General features: G+C 34.1%; 1 protein-coding gene across 1 annotated transcript in view; it reads left to right on the top strand.

Moving 5' to 3' along the window:
* The window catches only part of NEK1 (NIMA related kinase 1), a 93252-nt gene that overhangs the window by 51394 nt on the left and 19346 nt on the right, over positions 1-22512 (top strand). Inside the window, 9 exon segments of the mRNA XM_087816547.1 lie at positions 8680-8763; positions 9169-9252; positions 9705-9779; positions 10328-10423; positions 13091-13222; positions 15181-15246; positions 15327-15555; positions 19266-19418; positions 21379-21555. Of these exon segments, the coding sequence (XP_087672673.1) occupies positions 8680-8763; positions 9169-9252; positions 9705-9779; positions 10328-10423; positions 13091-13222; positions 15181-15246; positions 15327-15555; positions 19266-19418; positions 21379-21555 (1096 nt within the window).

Genomic DNA, 22512 nt, shown 5'->3' with positions numbered 1-22512 from the left:
TAACTTCAGACATATTTAAGAACTCAAGGGGACAGGAATACTTTGTAATATTTACACAAATATTTACTATTTCTCTTGGTATTCCTTTATTCCTAATTTTCTGTTTTCTTCTTATATCACTTTCTTCCCTCTGAAGAAATCCTTTTATTTTAGAACAGGTCTACTGGCTATAAATCTTAGTTTTATTTCATCTTTATTTCTAAACAATATTTTTGCTGGATGTAGTATTTTATGTTGACAGTTCGTGGTTTTTTTATCTTTAAAAAAAAATGTTGCTTTACCACTTTCTGTCCTCCATAGTTTTTTATGAGACTACTATTCACATTATTTTTCTCTTATAGGTAATGTCTTATTTTTCTCTAGATGCTTCAAGATTTTTTTTTTTTGTCTTTAGTTTTCAGCAGTGTGCTTAAGTTGTGTCTGGGCTTGAATTTCTTTAGGTTTTTTCCATTGGTGGTTTGTTACGTTTCTTGAACTTGGAGGTCTTTGCCTTAAGCCATTTTTCTTCAGCTATTTTTTCAGCACTGTGCTCTTTCTCTTCTCTGGTTCTCTGATTACATGAATGGTGGACCTTTTGTTCTTGTTCCACAAGTTTGTAAAGCTCTTTTTTTTTTTTTAAATTTCTTTACTCTCTGTTATCCAGTAGATCATTTCTGTTATTCTGTTTTATTACTCTTTCCCCTTTTATCCTCATTATGCTTTATTTAGTCTGTTCAGTGAGTGTTTTATTTTGACAATTGATTTTTTATTTTGTGTTTCTATCTCTTTTCTTTTTATATCTTCTCTTTATTTGCTAATACTTTCTAGTTTAACCTTTTTTCACCACTGTTCATGATTGCTGTTCAAGCACTTTTATAATAGTTTCTTTTAGATAATTCACCATCTGTGTCATCTAATCATAATGGTTATTGTATATTCCCAAGGAGGTTGAGATTTTTGTGGTTCTTCATATGCTGATTAATTTTGGATTGTGTCCTGGACATTTGGAATATTACACTATTAAACTCTGGGTTTTGTTTAAATTTTATGGAGATTGTTGATTACATTTGTTTTAGCAGGCAATTGACTTGTCAGTCTCAGCCGCAAGTTCCTAACCTTTCTTCTGTGTGCTGTAGTTCTGCTTACACTTCCTTTCTCAAAGCCTTACAGTGTCGTTCAGATCTTTTCCATGTGTGCACTGCCCAGTGTGGTCTGAATGAGATCTGGGTAGAAGTCTATTTCTTTGCTCCATGCTCAAAATCTTTGGTGTGCAGAACAGGATTGTATCCACACATACACAGGTAATTGGTGAGTCCAGGACTTTATAAACAACTTACGGGGTATTTTTTTCTGATGCCATAGACTTGATGCTTTCCTATCCTCTAGGACTTCACTTTTCAGTCTTTTAGGTATAAGCCTCATATATGTAGGATTTCACAACTTCTGGCACCAAGTGGAGGGAGGAAAAGAGGGAGGGGAGGAGAGAAAAAAGGAAGAGGGAGCACAGGTTTTGATTCTGCCTTCTTGGAGCTTCAGTGTCCCAGGAGATAAATCTTGTATTCCCTGAGTTTTAGTTTCTGGAAGCTCCTGTTGCTATCTCAGCTCTCACCACAGCAGTAAGCTTACCTGGGGGCTGGGACACCAGAGACAGGAATAAATGAAAGAAAGAAAGAAAAAAAAAAGCTTTTCTATCTTCTCAGGGAGAGTCTTCTCCCCGAGAGTCCCTTCCTACTCCTTAAGCCAGAATTAGAAGGTTTCTCTTATCTCTTGTCATTACCAGAGTGCTCAGTTTCAGGATTTCTGCCAAATCAGGTTTAGGCCAGAAGATACTGTGGTTTTAAAAAAGTGGTACACTCACTATGTGCTAGTATGAGTTCTGGTGTTCTCTAATTTTCCTGCTGCTTTTTCTTTATAGAGTCCCAAATGTTCTTTAGATTTTGTAGTTGCATTCAATGGGAAGGAAGGGTGGCGTGTGCTTATTTCATCTTACTGAACCATCTGACCTGGTACCTCATTCTTATTATTTCCAAAACTAAATTCCTGTCATTATCTTCAAACCCACTGCCTTTCTTCCTGTGTTACCAGTATCACTATAGAGAATCACCATCAAAGATAGCTTGACTGTGAGGTTTCTGGTTTGAGTTACTGAGAATTCGAGACATCTTTTAGTATCTTCTCTCTGTCACTGTCCCACCCAACTCATATCCAGTCAGTGGCCCAATCCCTGTTTGCTACTTTCTGAATATCTTATATCCATCTCCTCCTTTCTACTTTTGTTTCTGCCATAGCTGAGATCATTATCTCTTGCTAGTTTTTTCATCTCTTCTAATCTTGATTTACTTGAGCTGCCAAATTGATCTTTCTAAAGCAAAATTGAACACATTCTCATCTGCTTAAAGTTATTTAGTGGCTCTTTGTTGCTTGGAGGGTAAGTTAAAACCTCTTCAGTTTAGCACAAATCCTTTGGCTTTCTCACTTCTCTTGGTTTTCCTCTCTCTGTTACCTCCTTTATCTAATAAACTTTAGCAATACCAGACTATTTGCAGTTCCCTGAAAGTGCTATTTCTAGTGTTACCTGAATCCTATCTTCCTTATCTTCTTGGAGAGATCATGGTACCTTTCGGTTGCCTTGTTGGCTTGGACACTGCTGCAGACGATATGGGAGAGATTCAAGGGGGAAAGGAAACATGTTTTTAGTACCAATGAATTAGTTTTCTGCTGCAGATGAGATGATGATTAACTGTAGAATTGGAATAGAATAATTACTATTAATATACCCAGCATGTAAACAGTTGCGTCTATGCAACAAGAATGTTACACATCTAACCCTGGCCAGTGTGGCTCAGTGGTTAGAGTGTCGGCCTGCACCAAAGGGTCGCGGGTTCGATTCCTGGTCAAGGGCACATACCTCGGTTGAAGGCTCAAGCCCCGCCCCTGATGGGGTATGTGAGGGAGGCAACCAATTGATGTGTCTCTCTCACATCGATGTCTCTCCCTCTCTCTCTCTCTCTCTCTTCCCCCCACCTTCTTCTACTCCCTCTAAAAAAATCAATGGAGAAAATATCCTTGGGTGAGGATTAACAATAAATAAATAAATAAATAAATAAATAAATAAATAACACATCTGTATTATGCAAGCCATTATTGGGTGCTGAGGATAAAACAGTACAGCATGACCCCTTCCAAGAGTTTACCAGCACTAATTAATTAGTTAGGCTTAGGGAGGGGAGGGTGAGAGGAGTATGGTAGACAACTCATGGAGTACCTCAGAGTCTACTTTGAAAACATACTCAGAAATCTGTGGGAACAGTTACTCAGAGTGATATACCTAATTCACTCAACCCTGTATTAAGAGACCCTCCTTAGCTCAGCATTGTTGATACTGGAAAAAGACCATTTAAAGTAAATCCAGCTAAAATAGAGATTCATATTTTGTAGTAAGGAGTGAAAAAAAGATTTAATTAGGTATTTACCTTGAAAAATGCAATGTAAAAATACTTTGTCTTATATTTATTAGAATTTTGGTTATATTTGCAAGTCTGTGTTCTGAAAGTAATTAATTTAGGGAGGATTATAATTTTTCTGGTAGGATTGTATAATGAATACTATATGAATTTTTATCAAATTCAAGGTCTTACTATAAGACATATTGTTGTTTTACATGTGACTAAAAGAGGAAAGATGTTGCCAGTTTAACTTGATACAGTGCTTTTTATCACTTAAGTTTTTTATTTTATATTTGTTGAAATAATTCTTTTAGATTTATTTTTTATTATATCATTCTTGTGTATCCACAAAAAGGAAAATATGAATGAAATAAATTGATAAAGGTATTTATTTCTAAATCTACTTTACATTCATAATTTGACTGTTCAATCATTTCTTTTTTAAATTAGGGTCATTGATGTTCATATTTTCTCGAGTAATACTATCTTTAATGCCACCAAGTGCACTGAGATTTCAACATTTCTTTCGAAAGTATTCCTATTTTGTTTCTGGGATTTTTTTCTCAAGGAATCAGCACCAGTTTGCAAGTTTTAATGCTAGCACTTTGGCTCCTATTAGCAAGAATCAGTGGAAGGTTTTCAACAACTGCTAGGGCTCATATTTCCTCGTGAAGAAACCCATAAGTGATTTTTAAAAATTGAAACTTTGTGGTTTTCCAGTATGATACCAAGAAAGAAAAAACTAACAAAATTCGTAAATTATTCAGGCAGTAATACCTGTGTTGTAACTCCTGCCTGGTCAAAATAGTTCATAAGATTATAACAGATTATGAGATGCCATTGAATTAATAATAAGATACACTCATTTCAGAGTTGTTAAAAATGTAAAAAAATATTCATATTGATGAAAGATGCTATAACCTTCATTTCTTTGTTTTTATGTTTTACTCTTATAACTAATTGTAGAAGAGAACCATTTTTTTAAATGGCCGAGACTTTGTCAGTTTTCCAAAGATCTTTTCTTAATTTTTTAATACACAAAATATTTTCAAAGACTAATGTAATAATTCATTATAGTTTTCTTTTATTCACTTATCTAGTTCTGTCATATTTGTAGGTGATTTTGCATGTAATCTGAGCAATTTTTCAATATCACTGTCATCATCTTCATGAAATCCTTCATCTTTGACAAGATTAGCAACTTCACTTGTCAGTTTGTATTAGATTATATCTACCACACCCAACAATCGGGGAGAGATTGACCAACGGAGACCTTGATGTGATGAATGTGACTAGAAAGTGGTGTTACATTGGGTGTAGTAATATGTGGGGACTAATTTTAAACTAATTATTGCAAATTTTGGGGCTGTGACAACTTTGCTTCTTAATTCAGCATTGTAACTGCTGAGATCTTTGTAGAACTGTACCTATAATACACTACAGTGATGAATATTTAAAATAATAACCCCAATTCTTCAAGAAAAACATGTCAACAGTAATTTAAGGCAGCACATAATATTTTTCCATTGATACATATTATTACTCACATGTATTTATACAGTTTGAAAATGTTTATACATTTACATTGTGGTTTATCCTTAAAACCACTCACAAAATCTCTATTTTGCTGATGAAGAGAACCAGTCTTAAAGAGGTTGTGACAGGTATGTCTTAAACCTAATGTGTGTTTTCTAATACTTTTAAAAATCACATTAGAAATAAACCTGAACAGTTAAGATTAAGTTCTGAATCTTAAAGATTAATCCTCTGGAATTGGAAAACTGCTGTAAATTATTTGATCAGTACATTTTATTAACTGCTTTGGGAAATCCTAATAAATCATAACATTGTTTCTATGGCAAATGAAATCAAAGTCCCTGACCTATGAATAAGCATTTGGATCTTAAGTGATTTTTAGGTATAATTGTAATGTAAAGAAACCATGGATTTTAAAGTTATTTCATAAGCTTGTGTAGAAATTCAAAATTTTCCATGTTTGGATAACTGAAATCTAAAAAATACGTAACTTAGGGAAACTCAAACAAGAAAGACTTCAATGGTTTGTTCCATTTTACTGCTAAATATGATACCATGGTACAAATACAGCATAATTTGTTCATTCATTCATCTACTTTAGTACATCTGGGTAGTTTTAAGTTTTTGGCCATTAAGAGTAAAGTTGCCAAAAACACTCAAATACAAGTCTCTAAATGAATATAAATTTCCCTTTCTCTGTGACATATGCTCAACAGTGGACTGCAAGGAAATAATACTGAGTAAAAATAGTCAATCTCAAAAGGATACATACTGCATGATTCCATATATATAAAATGTGTGAAATATAATTATTGAGATGAAGAGCAGATTAATAGTTGATGGGTGTTAGGAATAGGAGTAGTGAATATGGCTGTGAAGTGTTACTGTAATGGTACAGTTAAGTACCTTGATTATGGTGGTATTTACACAAAGTTATATGTGTGGTAAAATTGCATTGATACAGATACACAAATGTGTGCATGTATAACTGCTGAAATCAAGCTCTATGGTTTGTACTGGGGCCAGTTTCCTGGTTTTGATAGTGTACTATAGTTATGGCAGATGATAAAATTGGGAGAGGCTGTATAAAAGATGCACAGAATATCCCTGTATTTTTCACATTTAATATTTCACACTAAAACGTTAAAAAGATTACTTCAAAGTAAGTCAGATTTTTTTTTACTTGTATTTTTCAAATACCATGAAGGGAAGGTATAATCTATAGCAATATTCAGTTTGCCACCCACTCTCCTGTAACTGTCGATATTCCCATACATCTTTTCAGAGTTCTCATCGTATCTTTGGCCAGCCCTGCCTATTTCTTGTTTTCCCTCACCTCCCCCACTCTCTGATCTGTATCCCAAAAGCTCAAGTAACTGATAAGCCAATGCCAAGATTTTGAAGAAGGAAGGAGACTGAGTGGGCAGAGGCCTTTTTTCAAGGCTGGAAGAGGAGAACGGCAGAACATACTCACATAATACTTTTTGTTCTGGGGCACCCATGACTTTGGTGGTATTATTATGCCAGTCTTACAGCAAGTTTAAGTAATTTTGCTGAAGGTCAGCTGTGGTTAGGTGGCGTTGAAAAATACATGAACTGACAGACTTCACAGTCTGTCATAGTCCGTTCTTAACTGTCAGTATACTGCCCTTCCACCACTCTGATGAGTGCTACTGTGAGAGGAATATACAAAAATGGTGTGTAGATCATACGTAACTCACTGAAGGAGGCGTGGGCAAGGTTTTCCAGGGTGAGATGTTTGGTTGCATTTTGGAAGATGAGTTAGCCGTTTTGAGAAGATGAGGAGATCATAGTCCACAAACCACCAGTAGTTGTCATGGCTAGAATGTAGGCTTTATGATTGAGCAGTGGCAGAGATGGGAGTAGAGATGCCTTACTTGTCATTTGACAAAATGTGGGATATGTTCTGAAGATAATGGATTTATGTGGGGCTCAATGTAAAAGAGAGTATTGGAAAGGTTACTCTGAGTGCATTGTAGAGAATAGACTCGGGGAGTGAGACCAGAGCTAAGATGAAAGTTAGGAAGTTCTTCTGGAGGCAGAAACTAGGGATAAATTATGGAGTTATTAGGAGGTAGAATTAGTAATTTGGTAGTCATTTGTATTTGGCAGATGAGAAAGAGAGAGAGGGAGATAACTCCCAGCTTTCTGACTGTGATCAATAACTGAGGTAGGAATATCATGTAGTAAAAAGAATGACGAAGTCAGTTCTGTAAGTTATTTGTGGAACCTTTGGTACATAAGAGAGTTGTCCAGATGTCAATTGCATGTACACAGAAGTTCAAGAGTAAAGGACTGTGAAGTTGGTTTAAATTTGGGAATTGCCAACCTATATTAAGGCCTGGGAATGAGAAGAAAAGGAAGGTCAGAGAATGAATCTCTAGAAAATGTTGACATTAGCAATGAGCCAAGGAAGAAAAAAGCCAGTGAAAAATAGTGAAGATTGGAAGATCTCAGGAGAGAGTGCTGTTTTAAATACTGAAAGAGAAGAGAGTTGTTGTTTTTTAATATGTAAATTATAATTTACTATTTAGTGGAATAATATGAATACTATGTAATCAGTTAAGAATAAGTTTTTAAGGATATTGAATGTTAAAAGAGACTCAGAATATTAGTGCTAATTAATATTAAGTGAAGAAAATCAGAATATAGTAAAATTCTAATTTTGTAAAAATAAATGTGTATATATTCATACATAGCATAGAAGGAAATTTGGAAGGTAATAGTCTTAAACTTTGTATCTCAGATAATAGAATTATGAATGATTTATATTTTCTTCATTTTATAAATTTTCTACAGTGAACATACTTGATATTTATGAGAGAAAAGAATACTTATGTAACTGTAGTAGATTTAGTCCAAACTAATTTCCAGTGGAAATGTTAATTGCAAAATTTACTCAAAAGGGTCCATTTGAATTGTGAACTAGAGGTCATTGGTAACCTTAGAAAATTTTCAGTCACAGTGGGATCAGAGAACAGATTGTAGTGGGTTAAAAAATTAATGGCAAGCAGGAAAATGGAGGTGATGAACTTAAAAAGTACACTTTCAACAAGTTGATAAAAAGACATTAGATGTGGAAGTGGGACTGAGGATTTGTTTAAATTAGGAGGAACATGAAACAATTGTGTGCTGAAGGAAGAGAAAATGGATAATTCAATAATCTAATACTTTTATTGAAGGATTATAATTTCTAATAAGGTAATTATTGTGTTTATGATGAACTATGTTAAAAAATGAATCAGCTTGTAATTGGGTATGATCATTTGTAGTATAGTAATAGGACTTGACAGAGTGCAAAGAGTTTAAGCTCAAATATTTTGTATTGTGTTTGTGTATTTAGTATGTAAACAAACATGTAGAAATGATTGGCCCTTTGTAGAGGAAAGTTTTGATTTGGGGTTTAGCTAACCTCCAGAGCAGTTTTAAAAAACCGTTTACTTAGATGGCTAATGAAAACATAGCTGGTCTCTGTTTCAAGTAACTATCTGTGGGGTTTAATTGCTTCCTTCTGTTGTCACTTAATGTGTTGGTTAAGTTGATACAGGAAAACACCAGGGTTTGTTTTCAGTTTATCAGCTAGAAAGAAATTATCAGAATTAGCCAAAAGAAATCAAGTGGCACCTGGATATTCCTAGGTAAGATGCTGATGTAGCCTTAGTCATTCTTTAAACTTAGTACATTAAATGATGAACAGGGAATCCTGCAAAACCTGGCAGCTATGTATGGAGGCAGGTCCAGCTCTTCAAGAGGAGGGAAGCCAAGAAACAAAGAGGAAGAGGTATGCTTCCCGCATGTTCGCTACCTCCGTCACATGACCATTTTTGAGTTTATTGCCTTCCTTTCCTGCATGGTTTAAATGCTTAACAATTACTTGAGGATTTCGTAGGTCTATAGGGACCTGTTAATATTTTTTTGACTGGCATACTGTGTCATAATTTTGCCCCATAACTGTTAATCGGTATTGAGTTCAATTTCTTTTCTTTTGATAAAATAAAAAATTTGTAATTACAGTGTATTTCTTTTCAGAAATAAGTTGATCTAAATTAAAAACTCAAAAGCTAAGATTTTAAAACTTTTATTTGTGGTATTCAAATTAACCCTTTTCTTTAACAATGATTTAGCAATAAAAATGTTGGTAGTTTTTCTTTTAAATTAAGATGTTTTGGTTTTTTCCTCCTTGTAGGTTTATCTTGCAAGGCTGAGACAAATAAGACTGCAGAATTTCAATGAGCGCCAACAGATTAGAGCCAAACTTCGTGGTGAAAAGGCAGGTTGACAATCAATTTTAGAAACTGTAATTGAATGACATTATAATATTAAGATTAAAAATGCTGTGCCACTAACACACAATAAAACTGATTAAGACAGTGAAAGTCAAAGACCAGAAAACTATACATGGGGATAGAGTAAATCTTATTTAAAATTGTAAGGCCATTTATTTGTTCCAGAGGAATTCTAAGAGGAAAGTATAAGTAATACCGATGGACATATAAAATGGTGCATTTTCTACCATTCTCCTTTTATCTTTTCTCCTCATTGTCCATAAGAGTAGATAGTTTTGAAGAGTTCATCTGCAGCTGTGAGAAAAAAATTAGTAAAATTGAACAACCTACCATTTTACGTAGTTTTATGTTAGTTCATTCATATTCTCTCCCACAGAGCTCTGCACTGAATTTGAGGTTCTACCCTAAGTGGTTTGCTTCTCTACTTATTTTACAGAAAGAAACTGATGATTCCAAAGGACAGGGAAGTGAGGAGGTTGACATGAGGCGCAAAAAAGTTGAAGCTTTTAAGGTATGGACTAAAAATGGTTTTCTCAGAGAGAATTGAAATCTAAGATAAAGAATTGTATTCTTGAGTCTTATAGTTCAGTCACTGTCTTCTCTGGTCTTAATTTTTCTTTCTCCTTTATCCCTCACTTCTCAGTTTCTAAAAAATAGCGCTTTTTCACTCTTTATATCATATTTATGGAGAGCAGTTTGATGAAACTGTGGCATAAATATCTGAAACTATCACACAATTAACCTTAAAAAGAAAAAATAGCAACCTTAAAAATATAATTGTTTATTTCTGTGAAGAAAAATGAAGTTCATGTATAATAATTATAGTTTAAAGTTTTTACCTTTGCATTTATTTTCATTCAGCAAAAATGTATTGAGCAGCTGCTGTTTGTTGAGCCCTGGTTTAGATCCTGGGAATATAGAACGAGCTTACAGTTTTATTCAGGAACAGCACACGCATGTGCGTGCACACACATCTTTTTTGGCTAATACGTAAATATAGGCCTGAAAACAAAATTGCGTACCCTTCTTTCTGGTAACGAATTTTATTATTTTTTTCAGGCCCAAGCAAGTGCACGTGCTGCTGTACTAAAAGAACAATTGGAACAAAAGAGAAAGGAAGCATATGAGAGAGAAAAGAAAGTGTGGGAAGAGCATGTAAGGTTTAACTCATGTTCTTAACCTGCTCCTGTTAATGTCCTTGTATCTCTTACTGGGTGGTATGTCAGCATTATAATTTTATAACTCTATTTTTGTCTGTTTTTGAATACTCATTTCCTCTTCTTTCCTCTCCCCTGATCTTTTCTCTATTGCTCTCTCTTTCTTTCATATTTAAGAATTATCTATATGGAAGTTATTTTGGGGTTTGATTTGAGGCGAGAACCTAATTTATTTATTTATTTTATTATTGCCAAGTAGCTAACCAAAGTCCCAGCATCATGTAATGGCTATACCTTCCTTCCACCACTAATTTATAGTGCTACCTTTAAGATATTAAATTCTGATATATACTAGAGAATGATCTGTAGAAAATGGATTAAAGTTATTTTACCAAGTAATTATGTTACAGAAAGTCTAATTTAGCATAATCTAGATGTAGTATAAGGGGCTTCATATTTACATATGGTCCATACTCTAATTCAAGAGTGATGTCATGCTATTCAGAGTTGGAGTTAGCATTATTAAACTTTCTGAAATGTTAGTTAAAAGTTTGATGTATGTATGTTGTTGCATTTTTCTTCAGTAAGACCACAAATCTTTCATTGCATTCTCAAAAGTGTCTTTGATCTAACAAGTGGTAAAAATGGCTGCCTTAACTATTAAATCTTTGGCATGTATATCCAATTTTATAAATTTTTCTCTTTAACATATTTAATGATTAAAACTGTAGTACTAAATAGGACTTTAATATGGAAAATAATTTTCACATACGATGATGTTTTCCACCCAAAATAATATAGTGTTGCCTTTCTCAGCTAGCATATATACTCATGTTGTGAATAAACCATGTAAGAAAGATATTCAATTTTTAAAAAGGGTACAGAGTATTTAAAAATTAAAATTCAGTGAAAAATAGAATTAGAAAAATTCTGTCTCAGGTTAGAGACTATATTTTTAATATGATGTGTTCCTACTTAATCGCATTGAACTGTTTCTTGTTATTTCTTTTCTTTTTTTTTTTCTTTTTTAATATATCTGTATTGATTTCAGAGAGAGGAAAGGAGAGGGAGAGAGAGAAATAGAAAAAATCAATGATGAGAGTCATTGATTGGCTGCCTAACCCACAATCCCGGCATGTGCCCTGACCGGGAATCGAACCCGATCGCCTGGATCCTAGGTTGATGCTCATCTGCTGAGCCACAGCCAGCTGGGCGTTGTTATTTCATTTCTATTTCTTTGTCCTATTCTTTAGACCTGCTTTACAAGTCTGTCTATAGGCTTCCTCCAAGGTGGAAACACATCCCCTTCTGGCTACCTTAGGATGCTCTTTTCCTTAGACATCCTTATAAATTCATTATAGCAATACTAGTTCAGAAAAATTATTCTTATATAAATATTTTTATATTTTTGGTCCTTTAGAGATAAGAGTTCTATGAATTTGATAAAATTTGACCATGTGTATCTTTAGGTTATATAAAATTACATGTAGAATTGCTCTATATTCAAATTATATGAAATCAGACCATTTAATATTTTTCTAACATACATTAAATCCTTATTAACCATTCAGCGTTGAGAGATAAAAATAGTATTTGTATTTATCTATGCTTCAAGAGTAAGGTAAACTGATAGTTGCCTTTGCTCTTTTGTCAAAGATTAGTTGACTATATTTGTGTGCCCTATTTCTGAGTTCTGTTCTACTCCATTGATCTATTTCTTTATTCTTTTACCAAAACCACAATGTCCTGATTACTGTAGCTTTACAGTAAGGCTTGAAGTAATTTCTCAAACTTTGTTCTTTTCCTTCCTTACTGTGTTAGATATTTCCATCTTCTTTTGAACAACATACATTAGTGTAAAATGAAAGTCCAGAAGACTAAATATTAGAATTGTATTACTACCTTATGCTTACAGGGTGCTCAATAAATATTGCATTTGAAATGTATATTCACCAGAAATTCTTGTTTATTGGTTTGAAGAAGAGATAGAAGTAGGGAGCAGACTTGCTGCCATCTTAATGGTGACCATACTTGTAAATGCCATTTCCTGGTATTATTAAAGGTTCAGAATCTAACTTCACATTGTTTAGAATCAAAGTAGAAAGATATGACTATAACAAATGATATTTTTAATGGCATAAATCTTATTCACTGTGCATAATATTTCTTCCATTCTCATTTATGTTGACATTTTTATAGTGACGGCTCTTACGTTGGGTGATTGGTGTTAAACTTGAAGAATATTGCACCAAACTTGCACAAATTACAGAAACATTTTTCACATATAAGAATAATAAATAAAATATATTTTCTTCCCATGAAATACTATAATGTATTAAAGTGAGAGGACTAATATTTAGTCTTTTAGAAGACTGTTTTTTAATATCATTTTATGAAACATAGTTTATACAGTGGACAGGAATTATTTAGCATTACATGATACATAATTATGTTTACATCTGAGGCCTGAGATGTTTCTCTTTATTCACCGATCTTTCAGGACCTAGCACGTTGCCATACATCAAGAAAATCTTGAACCTAATGAGATAAACTACTTGTGGATAGAATGTGTAAACAAACAATGACCCTATATATACCTTTATATACCTTTTATCTCTTCCTGCAAAGATAACTTTCCCAGTGTGTATTAAATTCTTTATTATAGTTGGCGTCTAAAGGAGTAAAGGGTTCGGAGATGTCTCCTCCTTTGGGACAGCATGAAGCAGGCGGCTCTCCATCAAAGCATCAGATAAGATCTGTTATTTCTGTTACTTCAGCTTTGAAAGAAGTGGTTATGGTAAGTTTCCTAAAATTTAGAGCTTTTTAAAGTCAAAAGATTATTAAAAGGATTAAATTTAATGAAATTATATTTATTTCTAATGTTCCGTTAGGTTTTTCTAGGAATAAAGTTACTTAAGATTTTTGTGTGTGCTCTACTCTGAATTTGGAGCCTTGCTGCTCATAAATTTTATATCTATGACCACCTGGTAGATAAAACTATGTTAAAATGATTCTCTCTCTCTTTTACTTTAAAATAATATCAAACAAATAATATATATATACAAATGTGCCAAAAATGAAGCAAAAACATTTTTATACCTCAGCTTTCACAATTAACAAAGGTTCACTTTTTAAGAAATAATGTCTCTTTGGTACTTGAAGTAATTAACTCTAGGAATAAAGTTTAAGACACATTTACACGTATTTTAAATTTTTTGGCATAGCAAATGTTAGAGGACTCAGTATAATTACAATTAATGCATCAATTATTTCTTTCACCTTCTATTTCTGAAACTCTGTCATGCCTTATGGATAGTAAAACACAGATATATGGGCGAGTACAAAGTTTAAACTCTGAAGAATGTGTCCATCTAAAATGTGAAAATTCTGTTCTAAGGTTAAGGGAAATGGGCTCATGATGTGGACTTTCAGTCTAGAATTCATCAGACAGAAGGGGAGAAGTCTCCTGAATCATGTATCATAACACATTAACCTGATTTTCTCCTTTCCTGGTAATTAATGTCTGTGCCTTTTAATTGTTGAGTTTCATTAAGATTTTGTAGACAACACTGGTGTTATTGTTGCACCAGTTTTTACAGCCTTTGTGTTTATCTCGAAAATAAGACTGAGTAGGAAAATATAAGTTTCCTGGTCACTCCCAAGAACTTCATAGAAGAAATTATTGTTCTTCAAGTAGGTTTAGTCTCTTTTCTTCCTGATAACGACTTTGCATGTGCTACGGTGTTCACTTCAACTTTAGATACCACTGTGTGGTTCTCCTCCTGGTACCCAGTCTCACATCTCAAGTAGCTGTTCATCTCTCTGATTATAGCGACTGCTAATTCCTGACTACTGTACTGGGTAAAACGCCTTTTGTCTCATTACACGTATTGCTTTAAAACTTGTAGCGACTGCTAATTCCTGACTACTGTACTGGGTAAAATGCTCTTTGTCTCATTACATGTATTGCTTTAAAACTGACCACTATACTTTTTCATATTTTTCTCAAATACTACAAATTGAGGCAATTAATGTAACTACATGGTTTTTCTTTGTGTTTTCTTGGTAAATATCACTTACTTAAAACTTTGAAAGTTGCTCTCTTCCAGATACATTTGCTTTCGTAACTACTAATTTCTTCTTTTCATATATTTAAATATTCTAGGTGTCTAAGATTGCTATGATTTTACTAATTAAAAGGTAGAATTTATATTACCATTAGTACATGGGACTTAGAACCCACTATTGTTACTCTCTTTGCTTAGGGAGAAAAGCCAGTTCTCAGTTATGTGTAGTAGTATTGCTTAATAAGCATACATATGCACATGAAACAAAGAAAGCCTCAGCACAGCACAGCCTATCTTGAATTACTTTATTCATCAAAACTTTCCTTAGCTCTAATTGAGAGCATATATGAATTAATTTTTTTTTTATATTTCTATTATTGACTTAAAATTACCAAAAAAAGTCACGTGCCAAAGAGGAAGAGGCTATAGTTAAATATGTGATCAGTAACCCAAAATATGACAAATAACTGAGAATTGGCCCTTTTACTACATATTTAGTATGTTACTTGATCATATTTAACTGTTTCTCACTGCTGATAATGAAGTCAGTTGTATTAACATTTATAGGAATAAAATAATTCACAAGGAGTAATTTAATGAAAAAACAAAGTAACACAAATTTAAAAAATTTTAAGGTAGAATTTTAAAATAACATTATTTCTCACTCTGAAACAATCTGTGTTTAAAGGACAGAAGTTTGACTGATACGCAAGAAACCTCAGAAGAAATGCAAAAGACTAACAATGCTATTTCAGTAGGTAAAATTTTCCATTTTTTCTCAATCATTTTACTTAATCATATACATCATAAAATATAGCATTTTAACTGTTTCAGAGTAAGCGAGAAATACTACGGAGATTAAATCAAAATATTAAAGCTCAAGAAGATGAGAAAGGGAAGCAGTGTCACTCTGATACGGGTGAGGTAATTGTTCCTGAAAATGCCAAAGAGCATGAAAAAGAAAAGTCCGTTTCATCTGATCGCAAGAAGTGGGAGGCAGGAGGTCAACTGGTGATTCCTCTGAATGAGATTACATTGGATGCATCCTTCTTTGCACCTGACAGTATGTATGAAAGTGTCTATACCCTACTTTGGCCTAGCACAGACGTAAACTTGCAGACTAGACACTCTGAGAGAAAGAACACTTTAGAGGGATTGAAAGAAGCCGGAAGAATTTCACATATATGTGAAAAATGGAAAAAACTATTCAACCTTAAGAATAGCAAGGATTTTTATTACAAAAGTGTAAAGTATGAGAGATGGATCTACTATAGTATGTATCATACTATTTAAATTATATTTAACCCTTTCTAATCTGTTTCCAGGAATAATTATTGATGAGGACCAGAGTAGTAAGCTTTGACAGAATCTCAGAAAGGTCCCTCAGGCATTTGGCAGGGATATTAAGAAGATATCTTTTAATAATTTATTTATTTAGCAATAATTACTGAGCACCTACTATTGTCTTGAGTTTTCCTAGGCACTAGATAGAGATATAACAGTGAATGAATGAAATCATATGTGCTCTTTGGAGCTTACATTCTAAAAGAGTGAGTCTGACCATTAACTAACTAAATATAATTTTAGGTAATTTTTTAAAAAATATGTCTTTATTGACTTCAGAGAGGGGAAGGGAGAGGGAGAGAGAGAGAAACATCAGTGATGAGAGTCATTGATCAGCAGACTCTTGCATACACCCTACTGGGGATCGAGCCCACAACCCAGGCTTGTGCCCTGACCAGGAATCGAACAGTGATCTCCTGGATCATAGGTCAGTGCTCAACTGCTGAGCCACGCTGGCCGGGCTTAGGTAATTTTTTTGATGGTCTATTTTCATAGAATTCTTTTTTGCCTTGGAGAAAATCCCAAAGATTCCACAGCATCTATTTGTTTACTTATTTAACGGTTCTTTATGGAGTCCCATTATATGCCACATTACTCCTAAGCAGTGAGGATACTGCTGCTTAATGGTTAAGACATGTTGTCTCCACTCAAGGAGCTTAGGATCTAGTGGAAAGGGAGGCAAATAAAGAGGCAATTAATTATAGTTGATAAGTAATATAGTAGGCAATAATCATAAGTTACTATAAGAATATGAATCAGTCTTGAGAGAGGTAAGAAGATGATTTTTGGAAAAAGCGATGTGCTAAGGAATAAAAAGTGTTAGCTAAATAACCCAAAAGCTAAGCAGAGTGTTTTCAGCAGAGAATTAGTGGGACCGCAAAGTGCAAGAGCATGTGAAGCTCAGGGAACTGGATATAATTCAGCATGGTTGGCAAAGTTTAGAATTCAAGACAAAGAATGGCAAACAAGAAACCTTGGCAGAGGTAAGCAGGGGCCAGATCATGAAGGGTCCTGTACACTGGCTCTGTCAAAGAGTATGAACTTACCCTGAGTGAGAGAGAAGTCATTAGAGTGCCAGGGGCAGAAATGGAGCCCAGGAATTAAGCAAATGGAAGGTGAGGAATTAAAAAAATCAGAACCTTTTAAGGAAGCTGAGCTATGAAGGGGAAGAGAGGCGTAAGCTGGTGTTACTTGGTAGCGATTTAGAGTCAGTGAAACCTTATGAAAAAGAGATTTGAAAATATTTTATGCTAATTAGAAGGACAAAGTATATTGTGTCACGCTTCCATTTTAAAACCTAAGTGATTTCCATGGCAATTAGAACAAAAATCCAAAGTCCCTTTCATAGTCCACCGGGGCTCCCCTGTGGTTTTCCCTTGCCACTTCTTTCTACCTCCTCACTTCTCACTTCTTAAAACATGCCAAGCTCTTTTCTTTTTCTGTTATTCTTATTCTTTATTCTTCTGTATTGATGCTTTTTAGATTCTCCCTAAGCCTTGGTTTTAGTAAATTTGATTATGATGTACCTTGTGTCATTTTCTTCATGTTTCTTTTACTTGGGTTTTGCTGAGCTTCTTGGATTTGTAAGTATATAGTTTTCATCAGATTTGGAAAATTGTTTGCCATTCTGTTCTCTAGCTCTCCTTTCTAGAAGTCCAATATGGACCTTGTTAATGTTTTCCCTATCTGTAATCAGCAGCAGTCTTGTCTCTAGTTTGTCGAACGTATGGAATTTGGTGATAATGACAATTATAAACATTCCTATCTGCTAATAACATCTCTGTCATTTTGGGGTTGGTTTTGATTGGCTGATTTTTTTTTCTTCTCTTTATTATAAGTTGAAGTCTCCTGCTTCTATACAGGCTTGGTAATTTTTGTTTGGAGGCCAAGCAGTTAATTTTACTCTGATGGATGCTATATATTTTTCTGTTTCTATAAATTTTTTTCGTTTTTTGTTCTGAGACACAGTTCACTTGTAAAAAGCTTGACCCTTTTATGTCTTGCTTTTAAGCTTTATTAGATGGAACCAGAATAATGTAGCTAATTTTTAGTCTGGCTAATTTTTCTCCCATTACTCAGTCAAACACCTTTCTGAGTAATGTACTTGATGCCTTGTGAATTATAAGACTTCCTTTTCTGACTGGTGGGAATAGGGACTATTTCGGATCCTGTGTAAACTCCAAGTATTGCTCCCTCTACTCCTTTCGGGTGGTCTTTTTTCTACACTACAGTAATTTCCTCACACGTGTGCTGATCATTATTCAGCCCAAGACTCAAAAGGGCTCTTTACAGTTCTCCTGAATTCTCTGTTTGTGTAGTTTTCTACTCTTCAGTGCTCTTCTTGCCAACACTCTCCACTTCTGCCACCCTGGACTTCCAATTCTGTCACCTCTGCTCAGAAAGACCACCAGTTCCACCTGGTTTTCTCTCCCTGCATCAAAGAGTATGAAGTGAATATATTTTCATATGGACATTCACTTTTCCAATTTCGTTTGTTAAAGAGACCTCCCTCCCCCACATTAGAATGTTTTCGCATCTTCGTCAAACACCAAGTGGCTGTAAGTCATATATCTATTTTTGGGTTCTCTACTCTTTTTAACTATCTTTTTGAAAAAAAATGATTCCCTGTTGTTAATCTTTTTGGCTGTACAAACTCATTATTACCTGCTAATTTGCAGGTACTTACTTTCATAGAACTGGTACACAAAAATTTGTATCAGTGAATATTTGGGTACTATTGAAAGTTTATTACTTAGACCCCATAATATTTGAAATTATATCCTATCACTACTAGATACTTGTGTGCTAAATGTATTACTAACAAACATTCTAAAGACTCAACTTCAATAGATAGTTTTCCATTTCTTGTTTTCCTAAATTTTATTTTTAAAGTTTACCCAAAATTATTATTGTCAGTCAGTTGCCTACTTAAGGTATATAGGATAATATAAAACAAAATTTCTTAGTTATACTTTACTTTCAGTCCATAAATATATTTATCTTAGAATTTTTTTCTATTCTCTTCAATTAAATTCATATAAAAGTATTAACTTATATTTTATCTTTTTTGTACTCCCCCAAATAATTGCTCAGTTATCTTAGTTTCTTTTTATTTTTTCAAGGAAAAATTTTATAAAAACATAATATAATTTTTCTATTTTTATAGTCCCTAAAACTAGAGTTTAATTCCTTAGTATTTAAAAAGCAATTATAGAGATATTTTTATTACTAGTATCAGTTACTTCTTTCTATTATTCATCATTCATTTCCTAAAAGTCTTTTTTCAGGTATCATCATCATATGCTCTTTGTGATATAACCTTTATTTCTCGTGAAGCACTTATTTAGCACTTGGATAGAAGAGCTTAAATCTACCTTATAATGCAGTATTATGTTATTTCATTGAAATTATTGTATCTTTTTCTTGTAGGACATACAGTGGGAGGGGTTATTAAATTAGATCCTGGAGGATCTCCAAGAAGAGTCTGGGGGAAAAGCCCTACAGATTCTGTTCTAAAGATACTTGGAGAAGCTGAACTACAGCTTCAGACAGAACTACTGGAAAACACAACCATTACACGTGGTAAGCAGGAACTAGTTGTTTTTCTGTACTGGAAGTAATATTATTAAAAATTAAAAGCTGTGGTACATTTACACAATGGAATACTATGTGGCTCTAAAAAAAGCAGCACTTGTACCCTTTGCGACAGCATGGATGGACCTGGAGATAATTATGCTAAGTGAAATAAGCCAAATAAGTCAGAGAAAAACAAATACCATATGATCTCACTAATATGTGGAATCTAATGAACAAAATAAACTGACAAACAAAATAGAATCAGAGGCATGGATAAATGGAACAGACTGACAGATGTCAGAGGGGAGTGGGGTAGGGGGGCTGTCTATTCTGAGTCTTTTGCCTCTCCACATAAACTTTAGGATCACTTTGTCAGTATTCACAAAATAACTTGCTGGGATTTTGATTGGGATTGCATTGAATCCATCGATCAAATTGGGAAGAACTGATATCTTGACAATACTGAATCTTCCTATCCATGAATATGGAATATCCCTCTATTTACTTTGTTCTTCTTTGATCTTTTTCATCAGAGTTTTGTAGTTTTCCTTGTTTTGGAGTGTTCCTCTCCACCCCCAATTTTAGGAAAGTGTTCATGAATTATATTTTTCTGTTTTGTTTCTTTAGCTTACTGAGGGACTTCTACTGTTTGTACTTTGGATCTCTTTTACCTTTCTATATCATTTCACTTTATCCTGAATCCATTTTGTTGCTTTTAAATTTTCTTTTTCAATTACAGTTTATGATGTCTCTTCTTTAATTTTTTTCTCCTGTTCACCTTCTATATCTCTTAAGACATGTGTCTTTTATTTATATGATCTTGTGTTTATTTTATAACCTTTATTTCTAAGATTTTTTTCCCTAGTCTTTCCTGAGCTCAGTCAACTGCTTCATTCCTGATTATCCTTTCATTGTAATTTATATTGTTCTCATGTGTCTTTTATCATGTTCTTGAGGTTCCTAGTTGATTTTAAAATAGTGAGTTACTAATTTTAATTTGTTTTTGTGGATTTTTATTATCTGTGACAGTGGTTCTCAACCAAGGGTGAATTTGCCCACAGAGGACACTTGGTATTGTCTGGAAACATTTTTGGTTGTCACCTGGAAAGGGCACTAGGGGTACCTAATGGATAGAGGCTGCTGGTAAATCTTATGAAATTCATTCTATAACAAGTGTTCCTCAAAACAAAGAATTATGTTACCCAGTAGTGCCAAAGTTGGAAACTCCAGCCTATGGGAACATCATTCTACTTCTGTCTTTTCTTTTAATGATTTTGTACAGAATTTAATGGTGATCCTATTATGTTACTGGTTAAACTCTGTTATATATTAGAAATTAATTATTAAGGTACATGAAAGCCAAATTTTATTTTAATTATACATAATGATTTCTAGGGTGGTCAATATATGGTTTAATTTCTTTTTCCTTTTGGTGAAACTAATATATATATGTTAGAATGGTATTTTTGAAATTATTAACTACTTGTTTTTGTTTGTTTCTGGTAATTGCTAGTTACTTCTCATTGTTCAGAAACTCTCCATACTTTTAATTGATACCAAGAGAGAATGGATTTACCTCAGAACAACTCATTGCAGTTATCTAGAAGACCCCCAACACTTTCCCATTCATTCTTTGAAGATGTTACTTTCTAGCTCAATGTCACATCTTCCCAACACTAATTCTGTCTTAACTGATTTAGTTGATTTCTGTATCTACATCAGTAATCCTTGCAATATCTGGGTTTCTCAGTTCCTCTCCAGTGATCTTATATTCACCACACTCAGTCACTCCGATGGTCATATCTTGGAGACCTTATCATTAACCACAGCTCCTCAAAATGCTTGGTGTTAAATATTCCACCTTCTCATTTCTAATATCTTGTTTCTCTCTCTACTAATTGCTGTTACAGGTAAAATTCAGGGCACTTTGAAAATGTAGCATGATTTTTAATTTTTATTGTTTCAGAGATTTCTCCTGAAGGGGAGAAGTACAAATCCTTGACTGCAGGAGAAGAACAAGTGAAGTGTGTTTCACCTGAAGTGACCCCGTCAGCTACTGTGGATTCTTCTAATGAGACAAATAGTCCAGAGTTTAGGGAGGTATCGCCACAGATGTCATTGAAACCAGAAGGAAATTTGGATGGTATGTGTTAATGGGTCAAAATGAGCTGTATTTAATTTAATAATACTTTCATTTCTTCTTTATAAACAAGTCATCAAAATATGTGTATATGTTTGAGTGATTCATCTCAGGTTCACTATTTTTATATTTTAATAACTGATCTGGTGTTTTAATTGCTACACAACAAAATCATCCCCAGAACTATGTGTTAACAACCATTTTATTATATCTCATGATTTTTGTGTCAGGAATTGAGTGAAGGCTTGGCTAATGGTATTTTTAAAAATAATTTTAGTTTTTAATCCTCACCTGAGGACATGCTTGGAGAGAAGAAGGGGGAGTGACACCGAGAGAGAGGGAGAGAGAAAAACACGTCAGTGTGAGAGAGAAATATCAATGGGTTGCCTTCCATATGTGCCCTGCCTGGGGATAAAACCCGCAACCCAGGTATATGCCCTCACCAGGAATCCAACCAGCAACCTTTCAGTTCACAGGACAATGCTCAACCAACTAAACCACTCCACCCAGGCATGTTTGTTTTTGTTTTTTTTTAATCCATGTGCATTTTTCTTTGGGATAGCTTGGTGGGAATCAGCTGGCAACCAGGATGGTCTGATGGCTCCAAGATGGCTTAAATAACTGGAAGGCTGGGCTAAGCTGGGCTCCTCTCCCTCTTCATGTAGCTTCCAGGACTTTCTGTGCACTCTTTCCAGCAAGATAGTCTGACTTCTTATATGGTGGCCCAGAGCTCACAGATACTTAAGTAAAAGCTACTTGTACTCTTAAGAGCTAGTCTCAGAACTGGCACAGTATCACTTCCATCATACTATATTGGTCAGAGCAGTCACAGGGGAACCTAGATTCACAAGGAGGTGAAACACACCCCACCTCTCAAAGGAAAAAGTGTTAAAGAATTTGTAGCCATCTATAATCTGCCACAGTCTGCCATTTGATCAAAAAATTATTTACATTCCCCCC

This window comes from Miniopterus natalensis, chromosome 4 (genome assembly GCF_054644295.1).
Source record: "Miniopterus natalensis isolate mMinNat1 chromosome 4, mMinNat1.hap1, whole genome shotgun sequence".
Taxonomy (NCBI): domain Eukaryota; kingdom Metazoa; phylum Chordata; class Mammalia; order Chiroptera; family Miniopteridae; genus Miniopterus; species Miniopterus natalensis.
This window is presented reverse-complemented; position numbering and strand designations above follow the sequence as displayed.